Below are 17,869 nucleotides of genomic sequence, written 5' to 3'. Positions count from 1 at the left end.
TGGCCAGAGAAGTAGGGGGATGACTGAGTGAAGGTGGTGGCCCAGGGTTCCAGGAGGTCACTTGAGGGGGACTCGGGGTGTGTGGGGGGGGTGATGCTGCTGCTGCTGAGAGCCAGGACCCTTGCAGAGTAAGGGCTGGGGGGTTGAGTGGGCAGAGAGGGGCAGAGCTCACCACCTCCTCTCCGTACTGGACTATATCCTCTTGTGTGGAAGGCCTCTGGGGGAGAGTACACAGGATTACACAGACAGGTCTGTGAGAGTCCCCAGAGAAGCGGGGGTGGGGGGGCTTTGACAGACTCGAAGGAGGTGAGGGATGGAGCCATGGAGATATCTGAGTGATTCCAGAAGAAACAGCCAGCTCAGAGGTCCTGAGTGGGAGTGTGTGATTTGCTCGAGGTCTACGAAGGCGGTCAGTGTGGTTAGAGTGGTGTGAGCGAGAGGAAGAGCGGTAGAAGGTGAGGTCAGAGAGGAGACGTGGGGCTTAGACCCTGCAGGACTTTGTAGCCCATGGTAAGGACTTTGGCTTTTACTCTGAGTGAGGAGGAGGCCACAGGAGAGTTGTGAGTAGAGAAGAGACATGAACTGCCTTAGGATTTAAGAGGATCCCTCTAACTGCAGAGTATGGAACAGACTGTAGGAGTGAAGATGGAAGCAGGGGCACCAGACCTGAGGAGGCTACTGCAGTAGTCCAGTGACTGATGATGGTGCTGGCAATGGAGGGGGTGAGGGGAGGCTGGATTCACGAAACATTCTGAACGGAGAGTGCCCAGAATTTGCTGAAGGCTGAGAGCCTTGGGGCCAGACCCGGACACAGATAATGCCCTAACTAGAAGTAAGAAAAAACCCCTCCAATTCTATCTTGTTTAAGCCCCTATTCTTTTGTGATTTTTTTTTTTTCCCGTTGCTTGCAACTGAACATATTCCTTCCTGATCCATGACCTCACTCTGGACACTGAGACCTGAGGAGGGGGAGGCTACTGGGGGGACCTCCTCTCTCCTCAGGATGTCGCGTGTCAGCACCTTGCATACAGTAGGTGTTTGGAAAACCCTCCCAGGATGGAGGGGAAATGTACGAAGGGCCATGCTCAGTGGACAAAGCTACATTTCAGTTCCCACAGGAGGCAGGACCTCAAAGGAGAGTGAAAGGGTGAGGAAGCAGGAGCAGCGCTGTGGCAGAGGGAACGGCAGGAGCAGAGATGGGGGACAGAAAGAGGGAAGTGAGGCCACTTTGGGGTGTGGAGTGCCAGTGGGGCAAGAAAGGCAGGACTTTGGTTTGTGATTACATTAGATGTCTACCAACGTGTCCAACCAACTCCTGGCGCCATACAGTCAGGCTCAGTGTTTTGCTGAGCTGAAGTCTGAAAAAGCTCATTTTCCAGAAAAGGTCAATTTTTCATTTGGCCATTCATTCAACAATGGTGCCAAGTCCTGGAGAATGCTGAGGGTGACAATCAAGAACATTCTTGGCTAGTGGCATTGCCCAAGCAAAGGTTCCCAGGTGGGCAGGAAAGACCCAGTTACTGCGACAGGAGAGTCCGTTTTGCTTTCTTAGACCTCACACTAGGGTGCAGTCTAGGTCTTCAGGGACTCTGGGCATTCACAGCCCTGGAGCAAGGAGAAGTCACGGAGGGCTAAGGAGATGGTATATCCAACCACAAGAGGCATACTCTTCCCAACGGCTGCGTGCACTTCAGAGCTCTGCGGCCCAGCCACCCTACAGCCCAGACCGCCTCCTCTGGCCTCTTTATTGGCTGTTCCATCCCCTCCTTCACACAACCTCCAACACCCCGGTTGGCTCTGCTCTTGCCCGTTCCGCCTCCGTGTCCTTCCATCCCGCTAGACTTCGCAGCCTTGGCATTGGTTCATTTCGTTCTAGCCCTACCCTTTGAGGTCTCAACTGCCTTGATTCTGGCTCCCTCATTGGCTAGCCACCATCTCTCTTCCTAGCTCCCGCCTTCGCCGTCCACCCCCATTGGCCCTGGCCCTCCAGTCCCGCCTCCGAGGCCCTTACACCGCCTCTTGGGTCTCTTTCTAGCCTTCGTATTCGCTAGTTCAGCCCTAGCACCGCCTCTTGAAGGCATAGTGCAAGCTCACACGACTCCCCACCGGCTCGCTGTAGCCGTTATCTTTTCGTCATCTCCTCTACGCCACCGGCGCGTGGCTCCCCATTGGCTGTTCGCGGTCTCTGTCTTCGTGTCCCAGCGCCTACGCAACCGAGGGATCTCCTGCTTTTCGGGCCGCTCCGTTCTCTCCCCGCTGCCCCCATCGCCTGTAGTCATTCCATTTTCCCCGCCGCACACATGCCGCTCCCGCTCACACTCCCGCACTAGCTGTACTACTTTTTCTCTTTCCATGCCGGACCCCGCACCACCCGCATTTAGGCCTCCCCATTGATTCCCTGATCCTCCCGCCTCCTGCACCGCCCACTCTCGGGCATCCCCATTGGCTGCGTGCTTCTCCCGCACTCGCTTCACCGCTACGTCATCCGTGCGCGGCTCCCTATTGGCTTTCTGCTATACCTGTCTTCGTCTCACCGCCTACAGCCCCCGTGAGCCATACCCCCCCGCGCTGGCCTTCCCATTGGCTGCCCGCCCCTTCAGGCCCTGCCCCCGCCGGTCCCGCCACCGGTGCCGTCGGTGCCGCCGCCGCCGCCGATATGGCGCGCCCGGCCCCTGTGGAGCCCCCGCTGCGGCATCCCGCGCCCCCCTCGCCGGCCGCGGGCGAGCCCCGCACCTCTGTTGAGGCGGCGGTGGCCCCGCGGAGAGTGCTGTTCGCCGACGAGGCCCTGGGGCTGCCGCTGGCGCAGCTGCGCCGCTACCGGCCGTGGGGCGGGCCCGGGGCGGGCAAGATGGCGGCGGCGGCCGGGCAAGATGGCGACGGCGGCGGGGCTGACGAGGACGACGATGGCGAGGATGGGGATGAAGGGGAGGAGGAAGAGGAGGCTGGCCCTGCGCCCTCGCCGCTGTGCCCCGTCCCCGCTGGCGGGGGGTTTTACCTGGTGCCCACATTTTCGCTGCCGCCCGCGCCGGGCCGTCTGGAGCGCTTGGGGCGCGTCATGGTGGAGCTGGAGGCGCTGCTGCCGCCACCCGGAGCGGTCCCCGGGGGTGCCGGGGTGTGGGTGCCTGGGGGGCGCCCGCCGGTGCTGCGCGGGTTGGTACGCGTGCTGAACCGCTCCTTCGAGAAGGCGGTGCACGTGCGGGCCTCACACGACGGCTGGGCTTCTTTCTGCGACCACCCAGCGCGCTACGTCCCGCGCAGCCCGCCGGGGGCAGGAGCGGGAGGACCAGGAGCAGGAGATCCCATCCTGGATCCCGGCCTGGGCCTGGGCTTGGGCCCTGGCCAGGCGTCCGCCTCCTCGCCCGACGACGGCGGCCGCACTGACCGCTTTGCCTTCCAGCTGCCCTTTGCTGAGGGCGCGGGCGATGGGGCGCGCCTGGACTTTGTGGTGCGCTATGAGACCCCCGAGGGCACTTTCTGGGCCAACAACCAAGGCCGCAACTACACAGTCCTGCTCCGGATCGCACCCGCTCCCACACCCACTGATGCCGAAGGGCTGCCCCAGCAGCAGCAGCTGCAGCAGCTGGAGCCACAGCCCGAGTGCCAGGGTCCCGTGGAGGCTGAGGCCAGGCAGCTGAAGAGCTGCATGAAGCCGGTGAGGCGCAGGTAATGTCTGCCAGCGCCACCTCCGCCAACGCAGGGCTGTGTCTAGGATGGAGGACCAGCATCCCGACCCCGGAACCCCTCAGGCCTGCTCTCCAGGACGGGGAGGAGGGCGCATTCAGGCAGTCCAAGAGTAACGGAGGCCAAACATGTGCTAGGCTCTGTTTTAATTACGGGGGTTTCATTCATTTATTGAATTCCACTGTAAAACCCTGAACAAGACAGACATCTTGCCTGCCCTCAAGGATCATGTAGGCTCCGGTGGGAGACGGTTTGAAAAAAACAAGCAAGCGGATAAGATACAGAGGGATAAGATAGTTGCTGAGAGGAGAGTGAAATAGGGTAAGGGGATAGTTGGGAGGGAATAGCTGCTTTCCAGTGTTCAGGGAAGGCCTTTAAGGAGGTGAGTCCTGGATGATGGGAAGAAGAGTCATGCGCAGATATCGGGGGGGTGGGGTGGGGAGAGTTTGTAGAAAAGGGAACAGGGAGGACTGTTCTGAGGAGGTGCCACTTAAACTGAGTCCTGAATGATGGAGGAGTGGTTATGCACACGTACGGGAGCAAAGGTGTTCTAGGCAGAGGGAACTGAGTACAAAGGTCCTGAGGTGAGACTGAGCTTGGTGTGAATGGTGAGCAGTGTGCTGGAGTGGACAGAAAGAACTTAAGTGACCTAGTAGGGTGGACCAAGGGCCTTGCCAGTGGGGGACAGGGAATCTGATCCCCATTTGACAGAGCAGCAAACCGGGGTTCCAGAGGGAGAAACTGTTTGAGGAAGTGATGGCACCCTGCTTTTCCAGTTCCACCATGGCTGACCTTGAAGCCTATGCATCTCTTTACTGTTACGTTCTAATCTAGTACGAGGCCTCCTGCAGGATTGAGGGGCTGAGTCTGTGCTCTCACAGGGAAGCAGTGACTGGCAGACGCAGAACCAGGTGGGCCTGGACTCAAAGCTCTTGTCCTTTGTTTTTGCCTGTGACCATTCAGAGCCTGGGAGAAGGGGCCAGTAAACCCCAGGAGGCCTCATAGGAGACTAGATTTTCTCAGTCAAGCTAGGAGTTCTTTGAAGGTAGCAGCTAGGCCTGATTCTTTTGGTGTGTGGAGGGGGTCACCTAAGCCTAGCCTGGGATAAGTAGAGTCTCTGTGCACGTGTGGGAAATGCACACATTTCTCTGCTTCTGGGAGGACTGGAAATGGGAATGGGAAAATGCGTTCTGGACCTTGTATATGCTTGATCAGAAGCCTCTGGTTGCAGCAAGATGTTTGTGATCCTGGCAAGGCCTTAGGCTGTGAGTGAGTGGTTCAGAAAGGTCTAGCTTGGGGCTGGTGGGCGGGTGTGCCTGGGTATGTGAGCAAGCAGGCAAGTACCCACTTACTGACCTGTGAGCCCCACAGTAATCTGAGACTTAGTCTAAAGGGGGCAGGCAGCATGCCTTTCCTTACAGAGTTAAGAGAATGGATTCTGACATCAGAGTGCCTCGGTTCAAATTGCAGCCCTGCCGTCTGTTGGCTTTGTGACCTTGGCTAACTCATTTAACCGCACCGTGGCTCAATACCCTCACCTGTAAAACAGACAGTTACAACATCTACTGCAGAGGAGACGAGTAAAAGCCCTCAGAACCAAATCTGGCTCGTAGCAGTGCCAGCAAGTGTTAGCTAGTGTTTATATTTAGGGAATCACACATACAGTTCCTTGGATACCCCTCCCAAACTCTGCTCTGCCCATCACCTGCTGTGTGGCCTTGCCTCAGTTTCTTCATCTGTAAGCCTCAGTCTTCTCATCTGCTAAAGGGGAATGACAGTCACTTTGGTTGGATTGAATGCAGCAAACATGGGCAAGCCACTGAAGGATGGTGGTAGCCGTGGAAGAGAATAGTGGCCAGCATTTACTGAGCTCTGTGCTGACAGCTTCAAGTCTGTGCTCGCCTGAGTCCTGTGCGTGCTCTGTGGGGTATAGGCGCTCAGATTATGCACATTTAATAAAGGGGGAGACTGAGGTAGCGCAGGGAGGTGAGCCAGCTTAAGTCCACTCAGCTAGTGAGTGACAGGACCGGGGAGGACATGCTGGGACATTTTTTTTTTTTTTACTACTATGGAAGGTCTGACGGGGTTCAGGAAGACTTCTGCATTTCATTCCTGGTGTTCCCAGCAGGTCATGCTTTCCTTTTAACTTCTCTCTCTCTCTGTCTCTTTCTTTATCACTCTTTTCTGTCTCTCTCTCTCTCGGCTTTTTTTGAGGTGTACAAAGTGTACTGATCTTAAGTATAGGGCTCAGTGGATTTTTACATACATATGCTCGTGTAGCCATCACCCAGCTCAAGGTTTGGAGTGGTCCCAGTGCCCAGAATCGCCTTCATTTCTGTCACTTTTCCCAAGTTGTCTTCCCAGGTGGCTGTCGTGGGAGCCCTGTCTGCAAGATGTGACAGTTTGGGTAACAAGAGTTTGGTCATTTTAGAGTGTAAAAGGAAGAGAACCAGAGGAATCAAAAGCTCGCAGGGCCAAGGTGGGTGGAGAGGGTGTTTTTCTTTTAAAATACATGGGTGGTTTTAAGGAGAAATTGAAGCAGCCCGTTCAGACAATTGTTTTGGTATCTGGCCCCAGGTCTGTGGTTCCTAACATGACTTGTGATATTATTTTAAGTGGGCAGATGGCTTTTTGATAGCTTCTTTATCTTTTGATCTCAGCTCTTGCAAAGGGGAGGTTGGTGCTCATTGCAAGATCAGCGGTAAGATTTTCTTTGTAGGTCGGTGGCTTTCTTGGCGAGTACATTTCAACTTATTATTGTTTTAAAAGCTGTGTGCTGCCGGTGACTTGGAGCGCTGTTGAAGAACAGCTACCCCCTGCCACCCAGCCCTCTTGGGGCCGGTAGCCGATCTCAGGGGGGAAGGCCGAACGTGCAGGAGCCCCGTGGCAGAGGGCTTCTTCTTCACAAGTGCCGGCTGCAGGCCTCCCCCCGCCGCCCCGTACCGGGCATGGCCACGTCAGGTGGGGGGCACAGGGGAAGTCTGTGGTAGCCATGGGGATACAGCTCAGAAACCGGAAAATGGCTGCATTCCCTGGATCGCTGGACCAGGCTTTTGATAACTCTTAGGCTTCGAGATGATCCATCAACAAGCACTTGTTGAGGGCCTACTATGTGCTGGGCACGGTGCTAGGTTCCAACAGGGAAAAAGATGCAGACTGGCAGTAAGCTGTCAAAGGTTTTGTGGTGGAGCTGGGTGGGCGAGGCAGGGACGGAGGGCTTGGTGTGTGTGACGCTTGGCAGAGACCCTGCTCTGTGCTGGGCATTGTGCTGAGGGTTTGCGTGCAAAGGCCTCATCTAATCCTTTCAACATTCCCTGAGAGAGAGACTGTTTTATCCCTCTTTCCTGGATGAGCAAACTGAGGCTCCCAGAGTCCAGAGTCGGGAGGAGCCCTCCTGATCTGCCTTGGCTTAACACCCTTAGGAGGTGTCCTGTTCCTCTTAGAAAGAAAGACCAAGAAGGCCTCAGCATGGCCTTCAAGCACCCCCCTGCCCTGTCCCCCAGTCTGGCCTCCGCAGCTGCTAGTCTCACATCCCACTGTCCTCTGCCTTCTGAGCTTCTGTCACCGTGGTCTTAACAAGGTGCCTTGCCCCTTACTGCTTCAGGGCCTTTGCCCATGCTGTTTTCCATCACCGGGAATGTTGGTCCTGTGCTCCTTGCGGTCTCCTCGTTTTGATCCCTCGGTTCTAAGAGTGCTTCCCCTGGGAAGCCTGCCCATCCCAACATCCTCAGGCCCCGATGTTCTCATAGCATGGATCAGGCGAGCCCTGCCAGAGAATGTCACGTAGCAGAACAAGTGTGTGTTGCCACAACTTTAAGATCATTTCCCACCCTGCCTGGCAGTCTTAGTCTATTTTTCTGATCCACTCTTGTCTCCACCTTGCTGTGACTCTTTTCAAATGTTCTTTACCTTCAGACTTTACTTCCTGCTTCAAAAAACAAAACGAAGCCGTAAGAATGGAACTCCCCACAGCTCGCAGCCCCCAAACCTGCAAACTAAGTTCCCTCCCTTGTGTTACAGGGGAGGAGGGGGCCCTTTTACTCCCTCAGGCCAGTCCCCCCACTTGTGCCCTGGGTTCCGTTTTCTGCTACCTGCTCCAGAACTTGACCCTTTCTCTCCTGGCAGCTTTTCACCGCCCTCCTCACTGATCCCCTCTCTTGGCCTTTATACATGCTAGCATCTCTACTGTCTGAAAAACCTGTCCTTTGACCTCCCCTCTGCCCCTGCTGCTCCTGGCCAGCACCTAACCGCCCCCCTCCCCTTCATTGCTGACCCCCCTCTGAAGAGTTGCTGACACTCTCCTCCTCCATTTGCTTCAGCCCCCCACATCTACCAGATTCCAGAGGTGGCTTTTGGTTTTCTTCTTGAAGTGGCTGAGCACTCCTACTTAAAACACGATCTTTCCCTTGCCTTGGGACCACGCTCTGCTGCTTTTCCTCTTAACCCCCTGGCCCTTCTCCTTGCTCTTTCCTTCAGCCTCACATAGCCAGACTCGGTGTCTCCACTTGGCTGATGTCCCAAAGATGCGTCCCACAGTTGAGATCGAATCCATCACCTCCCCAACAGTGTTCCAGAGTGGCCTCTCCCTGACCCCTCCCTTGCTTCTCTTCCTTCTAAGCATCCTAAGCCCATCCTGACCCTGGAGTCTGGGCCAGGGCCCTTTGTTCCAGGGCATTCTTCCTTTCCTGAAGGCACTGACCTCAGTTTGTAGTTAGACCTTCATTAGGGGATTATTGGATGACCCTCTCTGCCCTCTTAGTCTGTAAGCTCCGTGAGGGGTAGGGACATGGTCTGCTTTTTGTTCACCACTGTATTCCTGCAGGGCCTGCCACGGTGCCTGGCACTTAACAGGTGCTCAATAAATGTTTGTTGAAAGAATGAGTGTGAGTTATTTTTTTAAATGTCTTCCTCCACACGAAATTGTCAGCTTCCTAGTTGGGTGTGCTCACCATTGTGTCTCCAGGGTCTGTCAACTGGGCCGATGCACAGTAAGGCCTCAATGATTTTTAGGTCACCTGTTGCTGAATGGATGGGGACCCAACTTGCTGTCTGAGTCGGCAGTCTTAGGGGAAACCAGAACAATCAAAGTTGAGACAGGACAGGCCAAGGGCCATCTTGGTTGTCTGGAAAGTCAGGATTTAGTGAGAAAGCGATCCTCTTTTACTCCACAGACAATTGGTAGGGCATCATGGTTAAGGATGTGGACTGAGGCCACATGCTATGGAAGTGGCAGAGCTGGGCTCTGAGCCAGGGCGGTCCTGCTCTAGTTCCCCAGTTCTTAACGGCTGTACCAGGCTGGGTGGTGGGTCTTACCGGCGGGGCATTGCCAGGCAAGTTGCTTTCCTTTTCAGAGCCTCAGTTTCCCTCAGTGGGAATTTGGAGGGGATCGCTGTTTGTTAGCACTTTATAGGCGATGTTCCACTATTTGCTCAATCCACCCCACAGCCCTCTGAGATAGCTATTACCGTTATACCTTCTTTATGGAGGAGGAAACTTGAGGCATCAAGAGGTTAAGTGACTTGCTCCAGGTCACACAGCTGGTAGGTGGCAGAGCTGAGGTTATTCAAAGTTACATGTCCTGACCCTTTATTGAACTGTGAAATCAACTTCCTGGATCCCAATGAATATTAAAGAAAAAGAACTAGCATAGGAAATAATCAGTGTGTCTCACAACACGTAGTAAAGGTAAGTGCCGTTTCATTCAAAGAACAACTGTTTTCCAGTTCTCTATAAGTATGTATATTTACACGTGTATGGGTGTGCTGGCTTATGATGTAAAATGTATTTCTTACTGTGGGTCACCGCCAAATGAATGAAGTCACTGCCGTGAAGGAAGCTCATGACAACGATAAAGTGCTCTCCTTCCTCCCACCCCGCTGGATGGGCTCTAAGTCCCAGGTTGACACCGACACAGACCCTAGTTGGGGAAGGCAGAGCAATGCTCCCACAGAATGTGGTGGCTTTCACAGCCGCTTCAAACCCTGCTCTTTTCAGAAAGCAGATGGCTTGGGGTAACCGGGATTCCAAGTATCGTGGGGCAGGTTTCTGAGGCCACCTGACCCCTTGGAGAGTCAGCATTATCTTCGAGCTGACTACATGGGAGCTGGGGTCTGCTGAGTTTCCCTTTGGGTTTCAGCACGTGACCCACTTAGGGCTGGCCAAGTTCTTGGAAAACGGCATCAGGGGTGCTCCCAGAGGACTCGGGGTGGTGGGGGCAGTGATGTGACTGCTCTGAAAGTCTGCTTTGCTCTTGCCCATTGGGGGTTGTCAGCCCTCCCCCGCTCGCACTCTGGCGATTGACATTTTTGTTCTGTCTCGGCTGGCCCAGGCTGGGGCCAATGGCACCTCTTTCTGAAATCTCACCTTCTGGTCTCCCCGGATGTCGTCTGAGGTCAGCAGTCATTGAGTTTCCTGATGGCAGGAGGAATTTCACGCCTAGGAGACTGGTGTGGCCCTTCTAGGCTGCACTGTCTTGACCAAATGCACCCCAAGGATGCATCCCGGGTGCGGGCCCAGGTTCCCGGGCCTGTCCCCGGCCCACTACTTCCCTACTGCCCTTGAGGAGGTAGCACGTGGCATTTGTAGGGCTGGTGCCAAAAGAGCAGGTTTCCTTCTCGAAAACTAGCAAGCACCCTGGAGGTACAGTTTTGTTCTTAATCTCCTCCCTCGCCATTTTTCTAAGAACCCCTCTTCTCTGTTACTGATCAGTGAGTCAGTGTACACTTGTACTCCATTTCTCTTACTATCCTCCTTTTGATTAAAGTCATAGCTGCCCTGAATGTTTACTGTGAAAGACAGTTCAAGGATATTTAGGTTTTCTCTTTTTTTTTTAGCCCACAGTTTCGAACACTGTCTTCAAAATGGAGCCCTCTTTGGATTGTTATCAGTGTGGTGTGTAGTTAGTGGGTGTAGAGACACGGTTCCTTGAGCCTTAGTTTCCGCATTTGTAAAAAGGGAAGGGTGCTGCTTTGAAGGATAGATGTGAAGGTTTTCAAATGACTTGGTGTATCAATGAAAAGGGCCCACGTTGGAGGAGATGAACGATAAATGCTTGTGCCTTCTGCTTTCATCTCTCTGACTTCAGAGGTATGGAGAGTGCCCTGTGTACTTCTGCTGACTTTGTGGATCTTGGGATTGGCTGAATTGCTTGACCTGATTTTTGGAAGCTCCCCCTCTTCTCACGCTCCTCAGCTGCAGAAGAGATGCTCTGGGGGCTGAGAGATTTGTTTTATATTTGTTTTTCTTCTCTTCTTCCTTCAGCTGAACTGTGGAATTCTTTTCCTTCTGGTTGGCTGCATCCTGTGTCCCCCCCACCCCACCCCCCGCTTTTTCTCTCTCACATACATCTAGGACTCTGGAGTGGTATTTCAGAGCCTGGTTGTGCATGTCAACATTGGGCCAGATGGCAGGAGATGGCTTGCCTAGTCCTGCCCCTGGGAGGGAGGGCTGCCCTTCTGTTTGTGGGTCTTCTTGAAGAAGCTTGCTTTAGAAGATCCTAGAAAGGTGACATTTTCCCTAACGAAGGACTATGCCAGCAAAAGAAGTCCGTAGAAATCGTGTTGGGCCCACAAGTCCAAGGACCTGGATTTTAAACTTACTGGGAGGACTGGTGCAGGACCAAGCTGGTTTGTTCCAAATCCCCCTTTCTTATCTGTGATGCTCGGGAGTTGGTGGCCAGGCTTCTGGAGTCACTCACTCCCGGGCCTTGTAATATTCGGATTCAAATACCTTTGGTGAGACGCCCAAGCCCTAGTCCATGGAGAAAGACAGACGGCCCCTTCTGGAGCTTCCAGACTCTAGATCTATGTACCTGGCTCAAATTTCCTCCCTGAGGGACCTTGCCGCCACTTCCGTGTCTGGTGGTCACCTAGCCACGTGTCCCACGAAGGCAGGGAAACTGGGAATGAATATATGGGCAAAAGGCAGGTCCAAAGAAAAGCCTGAATGAAAGAGGAGGGAGAGATCTTGTCTGTTATTGCTGCCCCCCTCTATCTACTTCTGGAAAGGATCGGAGATGGGGTTGGGGTAAGACCCCAGTTTCCCTTGTCCGGGAAGTGGCAGTTTGTTGATCGAGAGCCTGGATTTAGACATGGGAGCTAGAAGGCTTAGGTTTCGGTCCTCGCTGCCTGACCTTGAGCTGGTTTCCTCGGCTTCCACGTCATCATCTGCGAGACGCAGATAATAATACTACGTACTTCACAGGATTAAAAGTACCTACCTCACAGGATTGTCGTGAGGATTGCATTAATATACGAGAAAGCACACAGAACAGTGCCGAACATCATAGTAGGTATTCTATTCAGGTCAGCTAGTGATCCTCGGCTTTTGTGAGGTAATTGATTATGTGTTTTCAAAAAGTTGCAACCGTCTGCAGAAATGTCAACATCATCGTATTACCTTTTCGGAACGAAAAGGTCTGAGCAATTGCCTCAGCTCCTCTCAGTCTCTGCTCATGTTTTTGTTAACGCTTCCCTCTCATTTGCCTTCATCGGTAAACATTTGGTACTCATTTCTGAGAATGAGAACAGCGATTTCTCCATGATCCCTGTGACCCCACCCCTGGCAGAGACTGGCTGAAATACACTTGCCTTATGCTACTTAGACCTCGGGGCCTGACTTGCCTGGCGGAGGAGGACCAACTTTAATGAGTATCTGCCGTCGATTCAGCCCCCGCTCCGTGCCAGGCCCCGGTGTCTGCCTCGATGGCCTTGACTGCCCTGTGCTTGGTGTGCACATCCTGGCTGTCCTGTGCTCTGTTTTAAGGTGAGGAGGGTGAGGCTCCGAAAGGTTAGGTGGTCGGCCAGGCTGATAGGGTGACGGGTGGAGGATTGGTGGAGGGACCCAGGTCTTTGTGAGCCCGGGTTACTTCCTTTTTCTGCTGGCCTCCTTGCTGTTCTCCAGTTGCTTCCTTCCTCCCGCTTGCTGCTTTCTGAGTCCCCCAGTCCTCACCTGCCCTTTCTTGGAAAAGGCGGGTCCCTCTACGGCTAGGGATATACCCTAAAGAAACGATCCAAAATGCTCCTAAAGCCATGCCCAATAAGGTCTGCTGGAGTCTGCTTCGTGGGAGCAAAACGAAGGCCACAACCTAGCCGCTCAGGAGGACGGGAACGGGTTACGTACGTTCCGGTGAGCCGCTGTGAGCGTAAACAGCCATTTCAAATGTTGACAAAAGGGTATATGCTTCTGCTTACGGTTACGGACAGAGCCAGCTGTGAAATGCCGTCTGCAGAACCTAAGTTGGTTTTGTAGAATATCTGGAATGAACTTTTCCAACATGGTACTAGTGTGGGCCTCTAGCTGATGTGTGACTTTTCCCCTTCTTTACGCTTTCCTGTGTTTCATAACATTTCTACAACACGTCTGTAGGACTTTTCTAATGGGGGGAGTAAAAAGGTGGCAGAAGGGAAGACGGCCACTGTCGCTTAGGGGTGGGCCACCACAGAGGCTCGGAAGGTGCCGGTGGGTGGCAGAACTGGCCGCTCGGGACATCAGATCCATGCATTCTCCCCTTTGTCCCACTCCCCAGGCCTACTGAGGAAGAGCTGAGGATGAAGAGTGCGAAGGACAGCACCCCTGCTATGGGTAAGCACTTGGCGGGCTGTGGGGGTTTTAGCTTATGTTAACCGTTTGCTTTCTTTCTCTCTGTTTTCTCTATACGAATTGGGAGGTTCCCTCTGTCTTAGACCGTCACGGAAAGCCTCAGAGGCAAAGCTGCCAAGTAGCCCCAAGAGCAGCCTTTCCTAACTAAACCAGGCCTGCTTGCACACCCGCCTCACCCCAACACTACCCTTCTCTTCTCTCCAGCAGAGCGCCCTAGTGTCCAGGAGTCGGTGGGTCCCCTGGTGGCCCCCACCCCTCTCCGTCCATGGCCTCAGATGACGCTTCAGGTAAGCAGGCCCCGGCAGCCTCTGGATGGACAGCCCAATGGGAGACCGGGTGGCGGGGGCCGACTTGCTCCAGGTCTACCCTAGGTCGGAGGGAGGCCCCCCAAAGCAGAACCCGATGGCGGAGGGACAGAGTGCAGTTATTCACCTGAGTCTTTGGTACGTTAGCAAATATTTACTGAGTGCTTGCGCTGTGCCAAGCAGTTCTGGGCCCTGGGAATATGGTAGCGACCAAAAAAGCTGTCTTCCCGGGGCTTATTTATATTTTGGTGGAGAGAGACAGGACAAAACAAAATAATAGTTAAAATATACGATATTTTAGATGATGATGGTGCTAAGGAAAAAAATTAAAGGGATGGGGAGTGTGTGTGTGTCTCACGTGTGTGCACGTGCGTGTGCGCGTGCACACACACACACACACACACACGGGGGGTGGGGGGAAGGTTTGTGAGTTTAGAACAGGTGGCCAGGGGAGGCCTTCGTGGTAAGTGAGATTTGAGCAAAGATCTGGAGAAGGTGAGAGTGAACCACATGGGTAACTAGGGGAAGAACATCCCAGGCAGGTGCAAAGTCCCCCAGGCAGGGCCATGACGAATGTGTGAGGAACAGAGAGGAGCAGTGTGGGGGCCGGGGGGCAGCAGGAGGTGAGGTCAGACAGCGGGTGGGGGACAGATCATGTAGGGTCTCGTGGGCCTTGGAGAGAACTCTGGCTTTTACTCTGAGTGACTGGAGAGCTGGAGGTCGTGAGCGGAGGAGGGCCCGTGATCTGACTTAGGATTTAACAGGCTCGCTCTGGCTGTTGTGAGGACAGTAGGCTGTAGGGGCAGAAGCAGGGGGCACCGTGAGGGGGAGGCTACTGCAGAGGTCCGGGCCAGCGATGCCGGCAGGGGAGATAGATTCTGGAGATGTATGTTTGTGTGTGTGTGTGTTTTAGTACAAAGGTTTTCAAACAGACACAGAAGGAAAGAGACTAGTATAATGAACTCACATATGCCTGTCACCCAGCTTCAACGAATTTCAACACATGTCCGTTCCTACTTTTTCCATACCCCCTCCGCTCCTCCCTTGCCTATGGAATTATTTTGGAAAAAAATCCAGACATTAGCTCATCCACAAATATTTCAGTTTGTACCTCAGAAAATTAAGCACTCGTTAAAAAACAAACCAAAACAAAACAATCCCGACAATGCAGCATCACGCCTCGGGAAATCAACAGTCAGTCTTTAGCATCATCAAATATTTGATCAGTGTTCAAATTTCCTTATCTCATAGGTGTTGTAGGTTCCAAACCAGGTCAACACATTGCATTGGGTGGATGGGTCTTTTTTAGATATTTAAATCTCCCTCACTTTTCTGGCAGTTTGTTTGTTGGAGAAACCTTGTTTGTCCTGTAGAGTTTCCCACAGGCTGGTTTTGGCTGATTGCATCACATGGAAACACATTCCTTACTCTTTTTATTAATATGCTAATTCCATTTAATTAATGTGATCTATTAAATTTAATTTACTTTATTAAACTATCAATTTTGTTAAATTGATTTATTAAATACAATCTATTATTATGAAACTAATTTAACTAGAATTGATTCTATTTAATTCTCTTATTCCCATTTCATTTAGTAACTGGAACTCTTCTCTAAAGAAAAACTTTCTCATATCAACCGTTTGGCTGCCTTGAACATACATAGTTCGTATTGAAAAAGCTGTATAAATGCTTAATTTTTTCCCTTTTATTTACCAGTCTTCAGAAGAAGTGAACTTCTCCAAAGGTGACCAACTAAAGGATTTTTGGTTTTGGTGTATTATTACTAACTCACGAATTTTAAACATATTTGCTAAGTTTCAACCCATTGCACTTATGTATTTATTTTGATGTTTAAATTGAACTCTCTCCGGTCAGTGGGAGCTTGTTTACATTGGTTCCAGAGTCCTTTTGAACACATCCCCATTATTCTTGGACCACTCCTTCACATTCTAGAATGACAATGTGTCCTAGATTCATCTCGTGCTCGCCCTGCCCCAAACCTGGGAGCAGCCATTTAGTTAGAAAGCTCTGGTTCCTTTTAGGGGAGAACCGTATTTAGAAAGCAGGATCTGGGTGCTCAGTGTGCTTGTTGCTGCTAGATAGGCCATTGTTTCTAGGCCTTGTCAAAATAAATGTTTTTGAAAGAGAAAATACATGAATTCATGTGGATATTCTGGATCTGTTTTAGAGGTTAGCCGACAGTATTTACTGAGAGCTATTCACCAAATGTTGGTGCCCGCTGCCTTCCTTAGCTTTATGATCTGCAGGAGTCCCCTTTTACTCCATCTGATTTGGTTATTTTAATATAGATGACAGGCTTTAGTGTTTGGAGAATTAGAGAGGGCTCTTTAAGGGGGGTTTTATCTGGAAACACCTGTGGGGCTGGGTGTGGGCCGTCGCGCACTCTCACTGTCTCTGCTTGTCCCCTCCCCTCCTCTACTTCATTCCTTTCCCTTTCTCTCCCCTCCTGCCCTGCCCCCCGCCCGATGGCTCTAGGTTTCTGAAGTTACAGTGACTGGCAAACCCCCAGAGGAAGGTGACGTCCCCAGAAGCAATCCGCCTGTGGCTTTCACGGAGGTCCCCCAGGCACCGACCATCAGGATCCTCCCCTCTTCCTCTCTCTGTGGCCTGGGTGGCTCCCCCAGGGACCAGGCCTCGGGGCCCGATGCAAGTGAGGGGGCAGCCGGGCCTCTCCTGGAACCCAGCCAGCAACAGGTGGAGGCCACGTGGGAAGTATCGAGAGAGAATGGAGGGGGCCGAAAGGACTCCGTGGTGGGGACCGTTGTGGATGAACCCCCTGGGGGTCTGGAGGTGGTGAGTGGGTCGGAGGAGCTGCTTGGCGAGGACACCATTGACCAGGAGCTGGAGCAGCTCTACCTGTCCCACCTGAGCCGCCTGAGGGCTGCTGTGGCTGCAGGTGGGGCAGGGGCTGGCGGGGAGGGCCCCACAGATGGGGGGGTATCCCCCAGCCATGCCCCGGGCATGCTCACGGACCGTGACCTGATCTTGAAGTGGCCTGGCCCCGAGCGGGCCCTGAACAGCGCCCTGGCGGAGGAGATCACACTGCACTATGCGCGGCTGGGGCGTGGTGTGGAGCTTATCAAGGACACGGAGGACCCTGACGAGGAGGGGGAGGGCGAAGAGGGACTCTCCGTTATACCCCCCAGCCCCGAAGGGGACACCCCCAAGGAATCGCCTCCGGAAATCCTCTCGGGGGCCCATTCTGTGGTAGCCACCATGGGAGATGTGTGGCTCCCATGGGCAGAGGGCTCGGGTTGTGACAGCCCCGTGGTTCTGGGTGCGGAGGGTCAGTTCACTGGGGCTCCAGAAAAGGGCATGGGCAAGGACACCGACTCTTTGCGTATAAGTAGGGTGACAGCTGGGGTGACCGGCTCCCCAGGGGGGAAGCAAGGCCGGATGGAGTTTACCACCGAGTGGGCAGACAGCTTGGTTCCTATACCTGGTAAGGAGCTAGCTGCCCCAGTCCTCCGGGGGCAAAGTGTCACCCTCCTTGGTCCCTCCGGGGCCGAAGTCTGTCCTTCTGGCCTGGCCAGGCCGCACGTGAGCTCCCAGGATGAGGAGGGTTCAGGCCCAAGCCTTGAGCCCCCAAAGAAGTCTCCCACCTTAGCAGCCCCTGCAGAATGTGTGTGGGTATTTCCTCCCCAGCTCCGGGGGCCCTTGACCCAGACTCTGGGGGTCCTGGCTGGGTTGGTGGTGGTCCCTGTGGCTCTGAACAGTGGTATGTCCCTCCTGGTGCTTGCGCTGTGCCTCTCTCTGGCCTGGTTCTCGTAGAGGCTGCTTGTGGGGGGGCAGCAATAACAGGCTTCCCCCCTTCTCTGGGGTGTGGGGAGAGGCAGTCGCTACACTCTACCCCGCAGGGGATTCAGATATGATGTGTGGCCTGTATAGTCAGGGCTCTTTTGCTTCTGAGAATGCCCGACTGGAGAGAGACCTTCCGGTCCCTGAGGACTTGTCGGCCCGGGGCTCCCTGCGGTGATACCGGTGGAGGGGAACGGGGCACGGTGGACGGTGTGAGATAACTTCAGAGAGGAACTGGGCATGTCCTCCCTTCCCCCCCCCCGCCCCCGCCCAAGCCTGTATTTATTTTTGTATAATTCTCTGGATGAGGGAGAGTGGTCGTGAGCTGGTCTTGGGGCACAATTACCCAGAGATATATTTATTAACAGCCAACCTGTGCAACCTGCTGGAGCTTTATTTTTAATTTAATTTATATAGAGTACCTATTATTATATGCCACAATAGAGCTCTATGAGAAATGA

The 17,869-nt window shown here is 53.5% G+C and overlaps 2 protein-coding genes across 4 annotated transcripts in view; one reads left to right on the top strand and one right to left on the bottom strand.

Moving 5' to 3' along the window:
• The window catches only part of FOXP3 (forkhead box P3), a 19,931-nt gene extending 16,825 nt beyond the window's left edge, over positions 1–3,106 (bottom strand). The window contains exon 1 of the mRNA XM_081807955.1: positions 2,996–3,106. The gene's annotated coding sequence lies outside the window, so the exon portion shown is untranslated. The remainder of the gene's footprint in view (positions 1–2,995) is intronic.
• Positions 2,618–17,869, top strand: PPP1R3F (protein phosphatase 1 regulatory subunit 3F). 3 transcript variants are annotated; one of them, XM_031033637.2, is made up of 4 exons: positions 2,618–3,663; positions 13,208–13,263; positions 13,489–13,568; positions 16,086–17,869. In XM_031033637.2, exons 1-4 carry the CDS (start codon positions 2,657–2,659, stop codon positions 17,379–17,381), a joined length of 2,439 nt encoding a protein of 812 aa, XP_030889497.2. In that variant the 5' UTR covers positions 2,618–2,656; the 3' UTR covers positions 17,382–17,869. The 3 variants fall into 3 exon arrangements, with proteins under 3 accessions (XP_030889497.2, XP_081665008.1, XP_081665009.1); XM_081808882.1 differs by having other exon boundaries at positions 13,486–13,568; XM_081808883.1 differs by lacking the exon at positions 2,618–3,663 and adding an exon at positions 3,665–12,444 and having other exon boundaries at positions 13,486–13,568.

This window comes from Leptonychotes weddellii, chromosome X (genome assembly GCF_054177405.1).
Source record: "Leptonychotes weddellii isolate Sample4059 chromosome X, ASM5417740v2, whole genome shotgun sequence".
NCBI lineage: Eukaryota > Metazoa > Chordata > Mammalia > Carnivora > Phocidae > Leptonychotes > Leptonychotes weddellii.
Note: the sequence above shows the minus strand (reverse complement) of the source record. Positions and strands in the feature narration are given on the sequence as shown.